The sequence below is a fragment of the Hydra viridissima genome, unplaced genomic scaffold, assembly GCF_058129835.1.
Source record: "Hydra viridissima isolate aposymbiotic clone 2 unplaced genomic scaffold, HvirCarnegie_v1 scaffold_16, whole genome shotgun sequence".
In the NCBI taxonomy this organism is placed as follows: Eukaryota; Metazoa; Cnidaria; class Hydrozoa; order Anthoathecata; family Hydridae; genus Hydra; species Hydra viridissima.
The window spans coordinates 7,973,469-7,993,882 of NW_028324315.1; the positions used below are offsets into that span (position 1 = coordinate 7,973,469).

At 29.2% G+C, this 20,414-nt stretch overlaps 2 protein-coding genes and 1 pseudogene across 3 annotated transcripts; 1 reads left to right on the forward strand and 2 right to left on the reverse strand.

Annotated features, from left to right (window-relative positions):
* The first annotated feature begins 2,296 nt into the window (after positions 1–2,296).
* LOC149877886 (uncharacterized) lies at positions 2,297–4,373 on the forward strand (annotated as a pseudogene). The gene is made up of 3 exons (XR_016447837.1): positions 2,297–2,379; positions 2,576–2,849; positions 3,083–4,373. The product of XR_016447837.1 is annotated as an uncharacterized LOC149877886 (transcript).
* A 6,627-nt stretch (positions 4,374–11,000) lies between these two features.
* LOC149877887 (uncharacterized) lies at positions 11,001–13,610 on the reverse strand. The gene is made up of 2 exons (XM_090073682.1): positions 13,531–13,610; positions 11,001–13,310 (listed from the first exon to the last, which is right to left on the reverse strand). The coding sequence occupies exon 2, from the start codon at positions 13,225–13,227 to the stop codon at positions 11,041–11,043; it is 2,187 nt and encodes a 728-aa protein (XP_089929808.1). The 5' UTR covers positions 13,228–13,310; positions 13,531–13,610; the 3' UTR covers positions 11,001–11,040.
* Positions 13,611–17,056: 3,446 nt separating this feature from the next.
* Positions 17,057–20,400, reverse strand: LOC145188303 (uncharacterized). The gene is made up of 2 exons (XM_080064887.2): positions 19,868–20,400; positions 17,057–19,741 (listed from the first exon to the last, which is right to left on the reverse strand). Exons 1-2 carry the CDS (start codon positions 20,136–20,138, stop codon positions 17,493–17,495), a joined length of 2,520 nt encoding a protein of 839 aa, XP_079921013.2. The 5' UTR covers positions 20,139–20,400; the 3' UTR covers positions 17,057–17,492.
* Between the last annotated feature and the right edge of the window lie 14 nt (positions 20,401–20,414).

Genomic DNA, 20,414 nt, shown 5'->3' on the forward strand with positions numbered 1-20,414 from the left:
ATGTAATTTGACAATTTCATGATTAATATTTTTTCAGTTTGATATTGACTTAACGTGTTCAGATTTAACATTTCAGTCACAATAAACTGAACTGTTGTTGATGGAATATGATATTGGCATTGCAATTTTAATAAAAATAAACCAATGTTATGAATCATATCATTATTATTAAATTCATTTGTGTCAATGTTTTCATCAACATTTAAATGATCATGAGTAATTTCTGAAGATGAAATATTTATTTGATTTTGCTCAAACGTCATCTTGTGGATTTGATGATACCTGGATAAATGAGCAGTGAATGAAGACATAACTTTGTAACAGCGAGCACATTCTTCATATGGGCATTTAATAGAAACATTATTTTTAATATGTAGTTTTAAATGCACTATAAGTTCATTAAAAGGAAGTTCAACTTGGCAAGTCACAACTGAACATATTCCTATCTTTTCTATATTAACAAGGTTATTAGTTGATTTTGTGATATTATTAACATCATGGATTCAATGTATATGTGTAGTAAAAGCTCTGAAAGTACTAAATGATTTTTTGCATCCAATAATTCCGCATGGAATCTTATATGCACAACTGTGTACTCTGTAATGTTGTGCATAATACTGCAAAGAAGTAGTCTTAAACTGACATAAACTGCACAAAAGCATAATGACATATACAAATTAATAATATTATTCTGAAAATAGAAAAAATTTTGAAAACAAATCAGAAATATTATTTGCTAATGTTATTTTAATATAGAAATGTTTTGCATTAATTATTTTTTATTTTCATAAAACAACATAAAAAATCATTAAAAAAAGAGGAAAAAATAACTCTCAAACTATATTATATATAGTATATGTATAATATAGTTTGTAATATAGACTATATGTAGAAGAAGATACAATTGTCAATTTTTATAAATATTTCTATTTCTTTTTGAAGCTAAGTGTGTACCCAATTATAGGTTTGAAAAATCATCACTTATGGCGGTTTAACATGTTAAATATAACTGCAGTTATTGATACAACGGAAACTTCCGTATTTGAAAATTTAGCCGAAGATACGGAAAATTTCCGTACATAATGTATCTGAACATCCCATACATGGATATACGGATACTTTCCGTGCAAGTAACAGAATATTTTTCCGTTTTTTAACGGAAATTTTTAACAGTGTATTAAATTTGTAATTGAACAACATTTTGAAGAATGCCAAGGTCAAGGAGCGAAATTTGGAATCACTTTGATGAAGAGGTCAGTACTAAACCAGATGAAGAGCGACTTGTTACTGCAAAATGCAAGTATTGTTTTGCAATTTGCAAGTTGGCGGACAGGAACACATCTGGCATGAGATCACATTTGACAAGGAAACATCCTGTTCAGTTTGCAGCCCTGGAGGAAAATCGCCATGTTGCTTTTGATGAGTTAAAACAGATGCAATAAAGTTTACAAACGTTTTTACTTTTTTAATTTAAATATTAACTTTTATTTTCATATGCGTTAGTTATTATTACTATTACAATACCAAGATTTAACAAGATTTAACGATAAATATCAATAACTTTTGATAAATGCTGATGAATGTTTGAATATTAGGTATTTTAATGGGTTTCATATTAATTTTTAGACCTACAATGAAGACGAGGCTTATGAGCAGGTCCGAGATGATAAGACACCATTAATGTTGGGCAGTAGAGTTAAACGAGGAAGACTTTCCGGACCATCAGCAGAAAAGGTCCAAAATCTAAAGCATTGGGTCAAATACAAGCCACAAGACAACGAACTGCTCAGAGGAGCCATTGAAATTGTCAAGTTTTTGGCCCGTTTAAATTTGCCATTCCCTTTGGTTGAACATGAAGCTTTTAAAGATTTTGTTCACTACTGCAACCCAAAAATGAATGTGAAGGCTGCAACAACATACTCCCGGTTCAAGTACGAAAAATTTTAATTGTTTTAAATAAAATTTTATTGTGGGGAGTCAATTCAATGGGAGTTCCAAGAGAACTAAATTTTTTAAAAAGCTACTTTTTTAAGACCAATCCACACCAATTTTTTTTTGGGTTATCTTAGTAGGTAACCATATTGATATGTAACGAAAAATACCAATAATTTTTTATTTTAATTTTAGGTTGCCGTTGTTGTACAAAAATGTGAAAATCTGTGTGGATGACATTCTAAAGGAGGAATTGCCAAAGACCGCTGGATTTGCAATCTCAACTGACCTCTGGCAAATTAGAAACAATGATACATACCAAGCCAGTACATTGCACTACGTGAGTGAAGACTTCCGATTAAGGATGTTTGTGATTGGAGTTTCTCCGTTTTCCGGACGACATACAGCTGAAGCCATTGCTCTTCGTCTGGATAAGAATGTTTTAGTGTTTAATTTTTATTAGGTTAAAATTTCTGTAAATTAAGTTAATCGTTTGAATTATTTAGATAAGCAAAATCCGCCATTTAGTTTAAAATTAATGTCACAAATTAATACTTTTATTTATATCTAAAATAACAACAAAAGTATAGTTTATATTTTAAAACATCAAAAAGCAAACAACTAATTTTACTTTGCTTTTCAGGAATGTCTCAGAGTTGGCCGGAAATAATGGAGTTTCGTCCGTTGTGTGTGTCCATGATTCAGCCGCTAATATAAAGGCGGCAATTAACAAGTGCAATTTTGTAGATGCATCTCTTTTGTGTGCTGATCATCTTTTAAATTTGGCAGTTGAAGCAACTGTCAAAGAAACAAAAGGTTTTGACAGTTTGGATCTTCACGAAGCAATCCAAAGAGCAACTGAATTAAGTTTAAGATGCCACAAGTCATCTTTGTCTGAGCAAAGAATTAAAAAAGAGGTAACTAGTTTAACATCTTTTTTCGCTTTTATAGTAATTTAGTTTATAGTTTAATACAATACAAGCGCAATATAAACTTCTTAGTACACTTTGTGTGAAAAAATTTTTTAACTGATTAAATGTTAACATTTAAAAAGTAAAAACTAACATAGTTAATATCAGTTTTTTATTATAGTAAATAGTACTAATCAACTTTTATGTTATGTTTCTTATAATTCTATTTTAATTTTTAGCTAAAGCTGTTGCTTGATGACAGTGATGTTGTTAGCAAGGATAAGTTGAAATTTGTGAAAATCATCACTCCTGTGAAAACACGCTGGAATTCAACTTTTATGATGTTGGAAAGCATTGTAAAAATGCGTCGTATCCTCAGCTCCATTAGAGACATTCCTGGAAAAGATGACACCAAACTAGCTCCAGTCATTCCTTCAGAAGATGAATTCAATCTTTATGACGAAATTTTGCCTATTCGGAGGAGAGTTGCTGAGATTTCAGAATGTTTCTCTGCAGACAAAGAAGTAAGCATTCACCTCGTTATCTCAAACATTTACACACTGAGGCACAAATGCCTGGATTTCATCAAGGCTGGTGCGGCATCACCAACAGCACAAATGTTTCACCAAAAGCTGGTGGAAAACTCGGATGTTCGTTTTCCGGACATTGGTTGTCAAAACCTTTTTTACTCTGTTGCCAACTTGCTTAATCCCTTGTACAAGGGAAGAGCTCTAAAAAAACTGGGTGGATTTGATGAAGCCTATGAGGCACTGATTACTCAATCCAATGCTTATCAGGAATGGATTGCTGCAACAACATTATTTAATGAACGGTTACATGCTGAAATCCAAGGTCATGTTTCGGAAGATGATCCTTTCTATAATGTTGGAATGGAAGAAGCTCCTGCACTTATGACTTCCTATTCTGGTCCGGCTCCACCTCCAAAGTCGGACATTGTCACTGAATGGGAAATATTTCAAAAACTCCCAGGGGTTGTTGGTGTGGACGTACTGGAATTTTGGAGAGCAAATAAATACAAATTTCCTCTCCTTGCTCAAGCTGCTAAAAAATGGCTATGTGTACCTGCTTCCTCAGCATCTTCAGAAAGAGCTTTTAGTGCCGGTGGTGGAATTGTCTCTTATAAAAGAACAAAATTGCAGCCTGAACAAGTTGAAAAATTGTTGTAAATTCAGCAAAACTACCCTAAGGTCCAGATCAAAAGATGGCTTCTAACCAGTCAGGATGAAAAAGAAGAATTGTTTGAAGAGGCTTCTACCAATAACTCTCAGAATTCAGCTGCTTCAAGTCAAGGACTTCCTACTTCAACTCTTACATCAGCAGTTGAAATGGATGACTAACTTAAATTGGTTCATTGCCTTAGTGGCGTCATTGGTTTATTTTACTGCTTAAAGTTTATAAAATTTGCCATATAGTGATTTAGTGATTTCAATAAACCTTGACTTTGAGATTAAATTTTAATCTTTTTCTTATATTAAGTCACAGGCACAAACCTTAACGTGTTAAACATGTCACGCCAACAATTTATCAAGTAAAAAATTATTTTTTGTTTTTAGCTGTTTTTTGCTTCAACTTAAGTCCTAATAGATAAATTCTAATAAATTAAAAAATCAAAATTACAAATAAAGTTTTATTTCTTTTTTTTAACATTAAATAGTGCACTTGTCAGCAGTTTTATGACAGTATTTAGGTTTTTAAAAAAATTATTTTTTTAGTCGGAAAAAATAATATCGTAATGAATCGATAAGTATCGTTATCGTTTGAGTTACGATATGAGTAACGATATTTAGGTAATTGACCGATAAATATCGTAATGAATCGATAAATTAAAAAATCAAAATTACAATTATAGTCTTGAAAAAAAATGGCTAAATCGCCATTTTTTTTCAAGACTATAATTCAAGTATAGATTAATACATACTATGATTTATTTGAATTAATAAAGTGTTTAAAAATGGACATCTTAAAAACATACCCCAAGGTAAATGTTTAATAAATTTTCAAAGAAATTCTTTAAAGCTTCAGTCCACCTCTTTATTTTATTGATGTACTAACTTGTGTTTTTTTTTTTAGATGCATCATATGAAACTTTTATGATCATAAAAACATTATAACTATTTTCAAAAATGAACAACATAATTATTGATAGTTTTGCATGTTGGAAATTCTCTATTAAATAAACTCATATTTTCACTTCGAATAATTTCAGTAACTTTATTAAATTTAACTATTTCAAATATAAATTTTGATCAATATAAAACAAAATTATTAATAGACATTCGTTTTAAAATGGTTCCAGTACATTAAAACTACACTAATGGTGTTATGAAATCAAATATCACATTTTTACCCAGCTTTGCTATTTATTTACCTAAATTGTAAACAAATAGCTAAGCAGATTTAGCTATTTGGCAATATTTGGTAACAGATAAAATCGTTCCTGTTACACTTAACTTCCAACTTTAAAAATCGGAATGATTTCTTGGGAAAAAGCTGAAGGAAAATTTCTTCAGGAACTATTACCTCGAAACAGGAACGATTTCTCGTAAAATAGGATCGATTTCTTATGGGCACAAATCTTAATTACAAAATCTTCTTTTTCATCATAGCAAACCGCAATCAAGTTAAAGTATAGATTAGTTTATAGTATAGTTTATTACACTTAAGTAAAGTCTTATTTACTTAATAAAGAAAATGAACCTTCAAAAAACCTACCCTAATGTAAGTGTTTAAATAAAGCACACACATTTATTGTGACATCTGTATATATACTAATATCTGTTATATTATATATATATATATATATATATATATATATATATATATATATATATATATATATATATATATATATATATATATATATATATATATATATATATACAGTGTCTCAAAAAATTATCCGACCAAACAAGTTTTTCCCAAAAAAAATGTTTTTGCTCTAAATTATACTAAAAACAATGAATAGCGGTACTTACTTCGTCTGTCATTTTAATTCTATTGGGAATAGTATGTTATTTAGCGTTCATATTTTTTGATTCATGCTTCAGTTGGTTTATTATTTGTCCTAAAAGAAACTTAGTATTGAATAGGCTTGTAAAAAAATTATCCGACCAAGCGACATTTAGGTAAGTTTAATTAATTTGATGTAAAATTTGTTGAAATATTTTAGCAAATTTTTATACAATTAATGAAATTGCATAACAAAAAACAGTTTTTTTGTAGTAAAAAAAAAAGTTTTGTATAAAAAAAAGGCTTCATGTTTTTTTAAGTAAAATGGTTGGAGGTAAACGTCACTGGACTGTTTCTCAGAGAAATTTAGCTGTCGATCTAGCCGATCAGGGTAAAACCTATCGTCAGGTGCAGCAAGAGATTGGAATTCCTCATAATACAGTATCCGACATAATGAAGAAGTATAATTTGATCGGAACAACTGCCACAAAAGAAGGGCAGGGTCGCAAAAAAAAGACTTCTAAGAGTTTTGATAGAAACTTAATTATACAAGTCAAGAAAAATCGCTTCATTTCTGCTCAAAAACTGACTGAGCAAGCTGAAGAGAGTTATGGAACCAAATTATCCGCATCAGACAATCAGAAATCGTATCCGAGACCAAGGATTTTAGGGACGACTTTTGCGTAATAAACCATATTTGAGTAATAACAAACCATATTTGATATAAGAAACACATGAAAAGAAGATTGGAGTTTGCTAAGTTCAAAAACATGCCGTTAAGTTTCTGGAAAAAGATCCTGTGGAGCGACGAATCGAAATTTAACTTAAAGTCATCTGATGGAGCCCAAAAAGTTTGGAGAAAAGCCGGAGAAGACTACAAATTAAGCTGCGTGAGAGAAACTGTCAAGTATGGTGGCAGTAACGTGATGGTATGGGGTTGAATGGCTAGGAAGCGTGTCGGAAAACTCCAATTTATTGATACTATAATGGATCAGGTGCAATACAGAAATGTATTAAAGCAAAATTTGAAGTCATCTGATAGAAAACTTCGGCTGGGATCTGATTTTGCAATCCATCAAGATAACGATCCCAAGCATAGTGCCACTAAAACCAAGGAGTGGTTTGCTGAAAATAACGTTGAGGTCTTGGAATGGCCCGCACAATCACGACCTTAATCCCATTTAAGATTTGTGGGAAATTTTAGACCAAAAAATTGGAGATCGGTCATTTTCCAAAAAAGATAACCTCAAAGTGGCAATTGAAGAAGTCTGGGAAAAAATTCAACCAGAACAAACAAAATCTTTAGTCGAATCAATGCCTAGACGTCTAGAAGCTGTAATCCAAGAGAAGAGAGGCCCAACAAAGTATTAAAATAATTGTTTTGTTATATAATAATTTACTATGAAACAAATAATGTGTTTGGTCGAATATTTTTTCGACAGTAAAAAAACGACCTAAGTTCCTTTATTTTAAGACTGAAAACATTGTGATTCATATTTTACATTAAAATAAATAAAACTATATAAAAACATGTTCTTTTATTTTTATTAATCTTGAGTTTACCAAAACAGTCTAAATTTACAAAAATACATCACTTTTTTAAGGAAAAATATTTTAAAAAATGTTTGGTCGGATAATTTTTTGAGACACTGTATATATATATATATATATATATATATATATATATATATATATATATATATATATATATATATATATATATATATATATATATATATATATATATATATATATATATATGTATGTATGTATGTATACTACTTTTACTATAGATCTCTTAAATACACAAACCAGTATTTTATGTGTTAATAGCATGTTATTAGTATAGTATGTAAAGTATGTAAGTTTAATTATAGTAAAACTAATTGTTATATTTAAGAGAATAGGTAAAAGTTCACCATCAGTTCAAGAAAAATTCTATGATGTTAGTCATAAAGAGGAGGATTTTCAAAAGATTTTCATATTAGGGAGAACATTCAGTGAGTATATCTGCACATAGCTCCCAGTATTTGCAGATATACTCACTGAATGTTCTCCCTAATAATGATTTAATGTCCAAACAGAGATATCTATACTATATATATATATATATATATATATATATATATATATATATATATATATATATATATATATATATATATATATATATATATATATATATATATATATATATATATATATATTTCATACCTATATATACTTTGTTGTTTAATAAATCATTTAATTTTTAAAGGGTATGGAGTATTTACAAAAAAAGAGTTTAAAGTCGGCGATGCTTTACTTGAATATAAAGGCGAAACTATTTCAAGAAATGAAGCTAAACTACGCAGCCAAAGATATGCTATGCAAAATAAAGGATGTTTTATTTTTGATCTTTATTTGAATAATAAAAAATGAGGTATGAGATTTTCAATTAAATAATTTTTTTAAAATTTTTTACTTAATATATTTAAACTATATGTTGACTTAGGTAATACTTGTTTTTACCATTAGTAAATGAAATACAAATTACTTAAAGGTGGGCTGATTCCGATTCCACAGATTTTAAGAAATCAAAATAATTATGTTTCTTTACTTTTTCAATAAAATTGAATAGTTTTTTATTTTTTTAAAATTTTGACCCAACCTAATTCACACTATTCTTTTATCACTATAAAGAATTGGTAAGGAATAAACACAGAAAATAATTTGAGATTAGCAGTTGGAATATGGGTTGTTAAATTTTGGAATTGGATTATCTCTACATTTAATATATTAACTTATTTGCCTAGCCTTTAACATTATTTTTGTATTCAACTTCTACTTAAAGATATTACCATAAAAAAAGTTTTAGTTTTAAATTTAACTTGATATGTCAAAACTTCTTCAAAATGCTAACACCATTTTTTCCTGGTCAAAGTTGTTAGTCCTTGGTCTTGACCTTGGGCTTGCTTAGGGCCAAAAATTAGGCTGTTGGCCTTGGCTTTGAAACTCTTGGTCTTGGCCTTAAAACTCTTGGCCTTGGTTTTGGCCTTGGCCAGAGTTGAGACCCTGGCTTTGCCTTAAGGCCAAAAATTAAGGCCTTGGTCTTAAAATGTTTGGCCTTGGCCTTGGTCTTGGTCTTGAAATTTTTGTCCTTGACCTTGATTGTTTTTCCCTTGGCCTTCATAAAAAAATACATAATATTAAAGAATTAAAAGTTTTCATTATTTTATGTAATTAAATATGTAATTAATTTTTATTTTACGTACTTACTTTATTAAAGTAAGTCAAAAATTTAATTCTTTGGTCTTGAAAGTGTTTCTGTAGGTTTTGGTCTTGAAACTCTTACTCTTGGTCTTGTAACATGTGGCCTAGTCCTTGGCCTTGTAACTTTTGGCCTTGGTTTTGGCCTTGGCCTTGTAACATGTGGCCTTGGCCTTACTACTTTTGCCCTTGTTAACAACTCTGGTGTTGGTATTAAAATATTAGGTATTTACCTTCCACCATATTTTATTGAATTCAGAACTTTTAGGGCATATTTGATAAATATTATTAGTCCATAATTTATTTATATATACCTGTACTTATACAACAACGAATTTTAAAAATTTATACATATGCATATGAATATTTATTTTAATTACAAGCAATAAATCTTTTATTTCTAAGTTACTATTTTTCTAATTACTTTATTACTATTATTACATGTATTAAAAACTGTAATAAAAACTGTATTATTTAAAACTTGACATTTTTAACTTTTTTTGTTAACTTTTTAATTTTAAATTAACTCGAAGTGGATATTGTGCCCAATATGCTGGGTCATTCCATGCCAACTGGACCAAGGTCCAACATGGACCCCCTCAGATTTTGATGAAACTTAGTAGGTTTGTTAATATCAATGAGAAAAGCAATTCCTGAAAATTTCAGCATAAAATCTTTTGTGGTTCATAAGGTACAGTCGTTTGAAATTTCTGATTTTTCCAAAAATAAAAACTTCAGTAGCAAAAACATGTTTTCTTCATATTTTGAAGCTCTATATTTTTAAAACAAAACTTCAGAAAACCTTCTAGTTTTTTTTATTGTATACAACTCTTGACTTACTTTAATAAAACTTTGACATTGAATTCTCAAATGTCACATTTTTTCCATAATGGCTACCTAAAAAAGCTAAAAAATTTTTTGCAAATATAAAAAGTTGATTTTTGACGAGTCAATATACAAAATCTGCAATTTAAGAAGTGAAAAGACATATTTTTTTAGTTTCTATATATGGTAGGCTTCCAAATTTTTTTAAATTTACTGATAAGATACAAATCAGTAAAAAATTATAGACTTCTAAAAATGGCTGCGGCTAAATCTTAGGAAAATGTGCCTCCACTTCAAACCACCGGTAACCAAGGACCAACACTGGTTTTAATAATTTTTTTTTTTCTTCTAATTTAATAGACTTTATTTCAGTGATTTCAGAAAAAAAAATAGTGGGTACTCATGGGGAAGTCACAAAATCAGAACAATGAAAATTGCCCAAAATGCATTAAAAACAATAAAAATAAGGTTATTGTTGTACTTTAGTTTGTGTTATATATTCTAATAGAAAGTATGTATGAATTTAAAAGTATTTCACAATAAGTACTAGAAATAAGTTTTTAATTAAGCTTGAATTAAACTCAGTTTTTAAATAGCCCTAGCTCTTACCTGCCCCCTCCCCCCCCCCCCCCCCCCCCCGTCCATCCCAAGCATTTACTTTTTAACATGCACATTTTTGCCCAGAACTTAGAAAAAATTTGTAGTTTGACACTTCATTACACGGTGTGTCTGGTTTTATCTCTGATGTATGAAGTGCCTTAATACCCAAACACACCACTAAACATACACATATAAAAACTGTGAAATTTAGTTATAAATGTCAGACATATAAAACTTATAAGTAGCCTATTAGGATAAAATGAAAAAAAAAGACTTTCTAGTTTAATTTACCCAATATTTAATACCATGACCATAAATTTTGTCCTCCACATTAATTTGACTTATTTGATTATCATGTTCAAATTACAACTTATACCAAGTTAATATAATACCTGATACAAGTTATTTGATTTGTCAACACAATTCACAAGTTGATTATGTAATAAAAAATATTATCTTATAAACAATCAATATAAACATTAAATCTTTCAAATAAATTTTTGCTAAATGTTTAAAACAAATAAATCTAATTTATAATAATTTTGCTAAATTGTTATTTAACTATGTTACTTATGCTATTGTACAAATGTAATATTTCAGTTTTTTCTTGAGCTGATAGTTCATAGCATCTACCAGTTGTTGATTGAACTTTTAAAGATGAAATTTTGCATAAAACGTGCGTTATTGGAACCCAGCAAATATCTTCTTTATGTGGCCAAGTAAAAGTGTTTAACAAAATAGACTGCTTCATGAACTTGATAAGAACATCTTGATTTTCTTCAGATATTTCCACAATATTGCCTAAAAACCATTTTGCATCATAAACACATGCTATATTAATTCCTGGTGAAAGAGAAGCAAGTGGAACCATATGATGCATTTTAGAAACATTTACATTGGTATATATATTATCAAACGACACCCGTCTCATCTGTAAAGCAGTCAATGATTGTGGTATAAAACTATGGTGGTTTCTTGTTCCTGGAATTGTAGAACAGGTAGCATAACGTTCTTCTAATTTAAACTTTATGCAATGTAATACAATTGCATCATTTGAAATGTATTGAAAATATATTCCTTTAATATTTTTTCTACACCAATCATACATTTTTTCAGGTGAATTGATAGGATCTGTTAGTGATTGTAAACTGGCCCTAGCTACAAGTCTTTTGACAGAGCCCCCAACTCCATCACAAGCACTCTTTCCATGTGATGTGGCAAAAAAATGCCATTCTGCAGATACTTTATGATCTAGTTCATGGTGACATAAGTTAGATATGTTTTTATAATTTTTATATTGTGAACCTGCACCATCACTAAAATAAATGCAGTGGTTAAAGTAAGGTATCAACTCTTTTAAATGGTTTATTACTTCATAAATGAAACAATGAACTGAGTTTGTATTGTGTTGCAAATGATCTGAAATAATACAAACACTTTTACATTTTATCATATTTTCTTCCATATAGTAAATAACAAAAGGATGCAAGGTTGCTTGACTGTTGTTCCAATGGAAACCTTGTACTGCATCTTGAATTAAAAAACTGTAATTTTCAGCAAAGTCTAGTAATACTAAAATATGATTACTTGGTAATGTTATTTTTAGATGCTGCAAATATGCTGCTTGATTTTTGGCTATATAATGATGATCTCTTAATTGGTCTATTTGTTGACAAGCTTTTTCAATGAAATCATCCACTGGAAGAGTTTGTGTAACTATATCATGTTTTTTGTTGGCTTTTTGCCACTGATTAAAGGTGATTTCTTCCAAGCTGTGTTTATCAAATAAAGCAGTAAGATACTCTTTAAGTGTGTTGGTATCTGGGCAGTTATCGCAACTGTGCAGCATGCAATCTCGATTGTTTAAGTCACATGCAACTAATGTCAAGAGGTCTTTATAGTCTAAAATATCTGGTATTTTTAATGCTAAAAGTTTTGCATTTTGGTGGTACTCACAAATACATACTGAATGGAGACCTGAAGCACCTCCAATAGGAATACACCACTTAGGTCTAAGTTCACAAAACTTAGAAAACCCAATCTTGACGTTGACGAAAATTTTAATGAACTCTAAATAAAGTTCTTTTATATTAACTAATAGAAGTCTTTTTTGAAAATGTTGTTTTTTACCATTAACTTGGATTGAGACATACTGTTTCATACCTGGACACATTCGAGAGTATTCATCTGATTGGTAAAATTCATGAACTTGATTTTTTACTTTATCACTAATAGATCTTCCTTCTTTTTTAGATGGTTCTGCCATTATGCCACACATTTGTTTCAAATTTCTTGCAGCTTTTATCATTCTATGGGAAGCAGAAAAATAGTTTTGTGCATAATTAATGCTCCAACTCTCAGGAACCAAAGTCAGTAATTTAAGTTTTTCTGATTTCGAAGAAACATCAAACTTTGCTTTAATTAATTCCATTAATGAATCCAAGTCTTGTTTACTTTTGCAACACAGCTCTTTTGTTTTTGGTTCATCCTTAATTAAATCTGGAGAAACTCCCAAAACAGTTGCTATTTTCTTTTGGGTTGCAGTATGTATTTTGTTCATTTTTCTTTTTGCATAGATGACCCTGTCTTTATGAGCTACTAGTTTTAAAGGTGAACAACCAAGGATATTAATGCTTGAATTAAAGTTTTCTTTTAAAATATTAGTCTCATTAAAATCATTATCTTTATGTTGACATGAATCGCTTCCATAATCTTTTTTGTTATTTCTTAAATACAGCATTTTTCGACATTCTGTACAAAGCTTATAACCAGGTATTAAATCAAACTCCTTCGCAACATCCAAACTGATTACTCTGATAGATTCTAAAAGGTAACACAATGATAAAACATTAAAGAAGCCGTTGTCTTTTAAAAAATTAATTAAGTAATAATTTATATATGTCAATTTTTTTTTTTAAATACTTTTTAATTTAATTTTGTGTTTGTTGAATGGATCGCAACAAAAGCTTCCATCATACGAAGTCTCAAATCTATCCAAGTAGACCTTTTCATGGTGATTACAAATAGTTTGAATATGATTTACTTTACTCCGCAAGTGTACAAGTTCTTGATCTTTTTTTGTTAATTCCTCAAAACCTTTAATTTTTTTGATTTTGGTAAATTTTACTTCATGACAATTATAATTTAATGCTTTTCCAATGGAACATTGAGTTAGATCTAGCGATGCACTTGCCATTTATTTTTTAGTACTACCTAAAAAGATTTGTTTAAAAACAAGTTTTGAAACATAAGTTTTGGCACAACGAATATATAGGGATTGATAAAATTTGTAAATAAAAAAAAAAGATATAAAAAGAAAACTCAATAATGTGCTTGTTTTTTATGTCACAGCTTTTAAATGTGTATGTTGAATTCTTTGTTTGTGTATATAGACACTTCATACATCAGACATATTTATTTCTAAGTTCTGGGCAAAAATGTGCATGTTAAAAAGTAAATGCTTGGGATGGACGGGGGGGGGGGGGGGGGGAGGGGGCAGGTAAGAGCTAGGGCTATTTAAAAACTGAGTTTAATTCAAGCTTAATTAAAAACTTATTTCTAGTACTTATTGTGAAATACTTTTAAATTCATACATACTTTCTATTAGAATATATAACACAAACTAAAGTACAACAATAACCTTATTTTTATTGTTTTTAATGCATTTTGGGCAATTTTCATTGTTCTGATTTTGTGACTTCCCCATGAGTACCCACTATTTTTTTTTCTGAAATCACTGAAATAAAGTCTATTAAATTAGAAGAAAAAAAAAAAATTATTAAAACCAGTGTTGGTCCTTGGTTACCGGTGGTTTGAAGTGGAGGCACATTTTCCTAAGATTTAGCCGCAGCCATTTTTAGAAGTCTATAATTTTTTACTGATTTGTATCTTATCAGTAAATTTAAAAAAATTTGGAAGCCTACCATATATAGAAACTAAAAAAATATGTCTTTTCACTTCTTAAATTGCAGATTTTGTATATTGACTCGTCAAAAATCAACTTTTTATATTTGCAAAAAATTTTTTAGCTTTTTTAGGTAGCCATTATGGAAAAAATGTGACATTTGAGAATTCAATGTCAAAGTTTTATTAAAGTAAGTCAAGAGTTGTATACAATAAAAAAAACTAGAAGGTTTTCTGAAGTTTTGTTTTAAAAATATAGAGCTTCAAAATATGAAGAAAACATGTTTTTGCTACTGAAGTTTTTATTTTTGGAAAAATCAGAAATTTCAAACGACTGTACCTTATGAACCACAAAAGATTTTATGCTGAAATTTTCAGGAATTGCTTTTCTCATTGATATTAACAAACCTACTAAGTTTCATCAAAATCTGAGGGGGTCCATGTTGAAATCCTAAAATTTTGGTCCATTTGGCATGGAATGACCCTGCTTTATACATATACCACAACTGTAACAATATACTCTAATAACAAAAATAGTTAATTTTTAATACTATTAGTAATTAAAAACATTTATTACTAACTGTATTATGTTCAATAAGAGCTTGTATGTGTGATTTGTTGCTCAAAACTTTTACATTTCTTAAATGAAATGAAATCTTATGGCTCATTATGATTTACAGCCCTATTTTAGCATTAACAGCACTTATAGGCTATAATAGTTAATGTGCTAGTTAATGTTATTAGTTATGACTTATAGTTAATGGTAACAGCTTATATCAACATCATCCAATTATTTCTTTTTATGTAAGGCAAGGCCTTAGTCATAAGCGGAACCATAGGAAAGGTGGTTGGGAGTGATGGGGCAGCCTCCCTTCTCCTCTTTGATATTTTAAATTTATTTTTTTTGTAAATCTATATATTAAAAACAAGTAAATTAGGGAGACTGTTTAAATTTGGCATGCAATTTTTAATAAAATTGTGTGGCGCAAAATATAAATTATGACCTTGCCTGCTTACAAATCATTAACCTATCAATAAATCATTAAATTGCCCCCTTACTAGATGGTCTGGGTCCACCAAATCAAAAAATCTTAAAATCTCCTTTCCCTTAATACAAAGTTTGATCTTGCTCTTGAGACCAAAAATTAAGTCCTTGGCCTTGGCCTTGAAACATGTTGTCTTGGCCTTGACCTTGTTATAATTGGCCTTGTTAACATCTTGTGGTCCTTGCTATATTTTATGATTTTAAAACCAAAGTTGTTCCTAAATCCTAAACTTTTCAACATTTTTTAAGTTGTGAGTTTATTAATATTATTAATTCTTTTTTTTTAAACAGTTAACAAATTAATATTTTAGAAAAAATAAAAAGTATAATAATAAAATTTAAATTATATATAATATTAATGAGTGTTAACCCTTTAACAGTCCCTTCCAAAATATAATGCATAGTGAAAGTGGTTTCCAAATTCCCTTTTTTAAAAAAGACATTTAAATGACATTTAATTTAAATTTTCAAAAATGGATTCAGTCTTTCAAATTTGAAACCAGAGTTATTGAAGTTAAGATCTGAGTTGAATATTACACTCAATAACGATTATAGCAAAAGTTGTTTATTATAGATTACTTGACCAAGATAACAAACTATGCACTTATAACAGGTGTTCTTATGAGCTTTTATCTATGTTGTTGTTAAACTTAAATTAAACATTAGAATACTAAAAATCACATCCTTGATACAAAAATAGGGTAAACACCTAATAAAAAATTATTCTAGGTCATGACAAAGATGTGAAAGTTGATCTATTACTTTGATATGTTTATAATCTAATTGTGTTTAATTTTCTTTTAACAAGTTCATTATTTCTATTAGCATTGATGCTACAGACTCACAAGGTTTGGGGCGTTACATTAATGATGCTCCTGAAAAATTTTCAAATTGTTTGCCAAGGACATGCATTATAGATGGAAAAGAAAGGGTCATTCCATATGAAATCATCCAGACCATGACACCCTTACATCTCAGAATTTGTTCATTTTTACCTCACTTGCAGTCCATATTAAAAAAATAATAACTGCGAAAATTTTAGTTAAAAATACACATGGGTTCCAGAGATATCATCAGTTAAAATAATGCTGACTCAGCATTTTAGTGATTATCTGAAGCGAGTACAAAGCAACTTTGACATATAGTATCTTCATAATGGCTTGGGGAAATTTCCTAAAATTTGGTACCCCAATAGATTTTAACTTGCAGAATCCAAAAAGAGCACTCTCAGACTTGATTGTCTCAGGAAATGCCTTGTTTACCCAATTTTGTTCAAAATTATTGACTTGTAAATTCATGATTTTTGGAGGTAAAATGAAGGCTGTGGCCCAAAATCCCGAATAAAAAGTTTAATTGTATATCATTATTTTATCTTAGGTCTACTGAAAAAAATTAGGTTCATCAATTGTCTCTCTAGTACTTGATCAAAATTTGCGTTTAAAAATTGTGTCTTTATAGAAAAATTTAAATTTTTTAACGAAAGCACATGAAATGTTTTTGAAACATTTATTTGAATAAAACGTCAAATAGTGCTATTTATTGACTAGTTTAGGACATTTATAGTCACAGGCCAAGTAAGGGCATGGGAGCCTCTGACCAATTTTGCTTTGCCCCCCCCCCCCCTAATCTCCCTGGATTTTTTTTTTTTTTTTTTTAAATGCGTTAAAGGATATAATAAATAATTATTAAAATTCAATTTAAAAACATTTTTTTTTTTTAGTTTAAGTTTCAGAAACAATTTTTTTTCATTATTTACCTCTTATTTCAAAGTAAGCACTCAAAACTTAGATCTTTTTACGATTTTAAAAATCATAAATTTTAAAACCAAAAATATTGAAATGTTTTTTAAAACATTTTAACAATCAATATCTTTATGTTATTATTTAACAATCAGTATCTTATGGTATTAATACTAATATAGTCATTGACATAATAAGGTGGACAGTGGGATTTATTTAAACCCTTCTCAGCCTTCCATACAAGGATTTGAAAAAAAGAAAAAAAGAAAGACAAATTCTAAATGCAAAATAGGTAAATAAAATTACAACAAAATTATTTTAAATGTATTTAATTTTTTTTTGTAACCAACTGCTTATATTCTCTAAATCTAAATCAGATATGTTGTACGTACGACCTGATATTGTTGTGGGTGTAGAAATTAGACATATAACTTCAGAATTGAGCACCCAACACTCGTCATTTCTCATTGGCCAAAAGAAGTTTTTACTTGGTCCATGTGGATGCATAAATCTGACTTTTATATCAAGCTCACTTACATCTTCAGCAATCCCTACCCACCAAAATCCGTCATAAAAACATGCAATATAATCCATTTTTTTAATGTTTAATGAAATCTCTTTATCATGTTGGCTTTTTGGAATGATATCAAATATTTCAATACATGTATCAATACTTGTTTTTTTACAACTTATAGTGTTTGAAGCAATTGGAATAAAATGATGATATGTCCTTGTGCCAGGAACTGTTCTTCCACCTAAATATCTTTTTTCTAATTGTGCTCCTGTTTGATCGATTTCATCTTTAGAAAATAATATAAAACAAATTCCATTTATCTTGGCTTTACAAAAGCAGTACATTAAATTAACATCTAAAATCTGCCCAGTAGTTATTTGTTTTAGACTTTCTTGGCATACTACTCTTTTAACAGTCCCACCAATACCATCACAGGGGGATTTACCATGACTGGTAGCAAAAAAAACCCATTCAGCATTTAAATCAAAGTCTTTACTGTGATGACAAAGATTGATAAAGTTTTTAAAATTTTTAAATTGTGCTGCACAACCATCGGAAAAGTATTTCACACTTGATACATCAGGTAGATTTTCTTTGATATATCTAGTTATATCTTCCTGAGTCTTGTAAATAAATCCTGTGTCATGATTAACATCTTCTGAAAGGTAACAAAAAGATTTGTGTTTGAGAACTTTTTTCTCTATAAAATAAAGTACAATTGTAAAAAGTGAACATTGACTTTTACTCCAGTGATAACTTTGAACCTCATCCTGAACAACATATTGATAATTTTCAGCAAAATCTGCTAAAATTAAGCATTCGTTTTGGTTAAGATTTTCTTTACAGTTTTTCAAGTATCTACTTTGTGTTTTTGCAATATATGAATGAGTGGTAAGGTTGTCAATGCTGTCACATAATAAATCATTAAATTCATCAAGTGGCAATGATTGTAATAGTAGTGTTGTACGATCGGTACTCTGCCATTGCTTGAATGCTACATCTTCTTCGAGCTCATGGTCCATAAACTCCTGCACTAAAAAACTTTTTAATGCTTCAATACCAGGGCATTGGTTACATCGATGCAGCATACATTCTGCATTTTCAAGCGAACAAACAATCAATGCCATAAAATCTTTATAATTTTTATTCCACCTAATGGCATCAATGAGAAGTTTTGTATTTTGGTGATGTATGCATACACATACATTATGAGTACCTGAGGCATTAGTTGTAATACACCATTTAGGTTTAAGAGTACAAAACTTTGACAAACTGACTTTGATGTTAGGGTAGTCTTTTTTAAATGCAACATGTAATTCATTAAGATTGAGTAGCAATAATCTTTTTTGAACATGCTGGTTTTTCTTAACACTTACAAAATCTTTTTTTCCTGGCATCATTCTCGAAAATTCATCACTTTGATAAAAGTTAATCACTAAATTAACTGTTTCTGGTGAAAGTGGGTTTCCAGTTTTTTTGGGGGGCAATGAGAGAATTCCATGCTCATTTTTAACTTTTCTCGCAGTTCGAACAAGATACTCAGACACTTCAAAGTAGCTTGATATCTTTGTACGTGTCCATGATTTTGGTGCGAGTGTTAACATTTGCACCTTATGGCGATAAGAGTCAGTTCCTGAAATTTTTTTTTTTATTTCATACATTAAAAGGTCTAGATCATGGTCATTGTTAATGTTGTTATTTGAAATGGGGCTTTTTATTTCTGATGTTAAAGAAGTTTCTTTAATGTTATATGCTAATGAGACCATTTTTGCAACTCTGTCAATAGTGTTCTCAAACTTTTGTTTTGCTGCAGGCAATTTGCTGTGTTTTGAAAGACTTTTTAGTTTGACTGGTGAAATTCCAAGCAATTCTATAGTGGTATCTAACTTAATTTTTTTCTCACTTTTTGATTCCCATTCCTCCTGTGAATTTAAATCTCCATCTGTTTCTACTGCTTTTTTGTAACATTTACTGCACAGTTTCCAACCTGGGGTTACATAAACATTATTTTGTTGCAAAAATTTCGCTAAGTCTAGGGAAATCTTTATATTACCTAAGAAAAAAATTTAGTTTTAAGTTTTTAAAATAATTGAAAATATAAAATTTTTTATAAATAATAAAATGTTTTTCTTTTATTTTAATTTCCATATAAATTCTGTTGTAATTAATTTTAGATTACCTTTTATAGCAATTTTTTTACTTTCCATGTGTGTTCCAAAAGGATTGCAACACTTTGTAATTTTTCTCTCAAAATATTTTCCATAGAATTGCTCATGATAGCAACATATAACTCTTATTGAACAATATTTTTCCTTTAAATTTGCTCGCCATATTATTACTTCTTGTTTTTCACAAGAAAGTTCTTTGAATTGAACAAAACCTTGTTTTCTAGAAAATCCAGTTTTGTGGCAATGAATGTTAAGACTTTTTCCAATGTCACATTTCTCCATATTAAATATATTTATTACTTATAATATTATCTGCTAAAAAAATACAAAAACAATAAAATTCACAATCACTCTTTAAAAAAATACAAACAAGGAAACAAAACATTTGCTTATTTTTGATATAATAAGAGGTAAGCATTCACTGATTTGAATTGAAATAATGAAAAAAAATTGTTTCTGAAACTTAAACTAAAAAAAATTATGTTTTTAAATTGAATTTTAATAATTATTATCATTTAACGCATTTAAAAAAAAAAAAAAAAAAAAAAAAATCCAGGG

What these genes read in the sequence shown, in the direction of transcription:
- LOC149877887 (XM_090073682.1), bottom strand. Translation starts at nt 13,227, where the DNA reads ATGCTGTATTTAAGAAATAACAAAAAAGATTATGGAAGCGATTCATGT.
- LOC145188303 (XM_080064887.2), bottom strand. Translation starts at nt 20,138, where the DNA reads ATGGAGAAATGTGACATTGGAAAAAGTCTTAACATTCATTGCCACAAA. An exon ending in TAAAAAAATTGCTATAAAAG is followed by an intron (nt 19,742 to 19,867) that starts GTAATCTAAAAT and finishes TTTTTTTCTTAG; the next exon opens with GTAATATAAAGATTTCCCTA.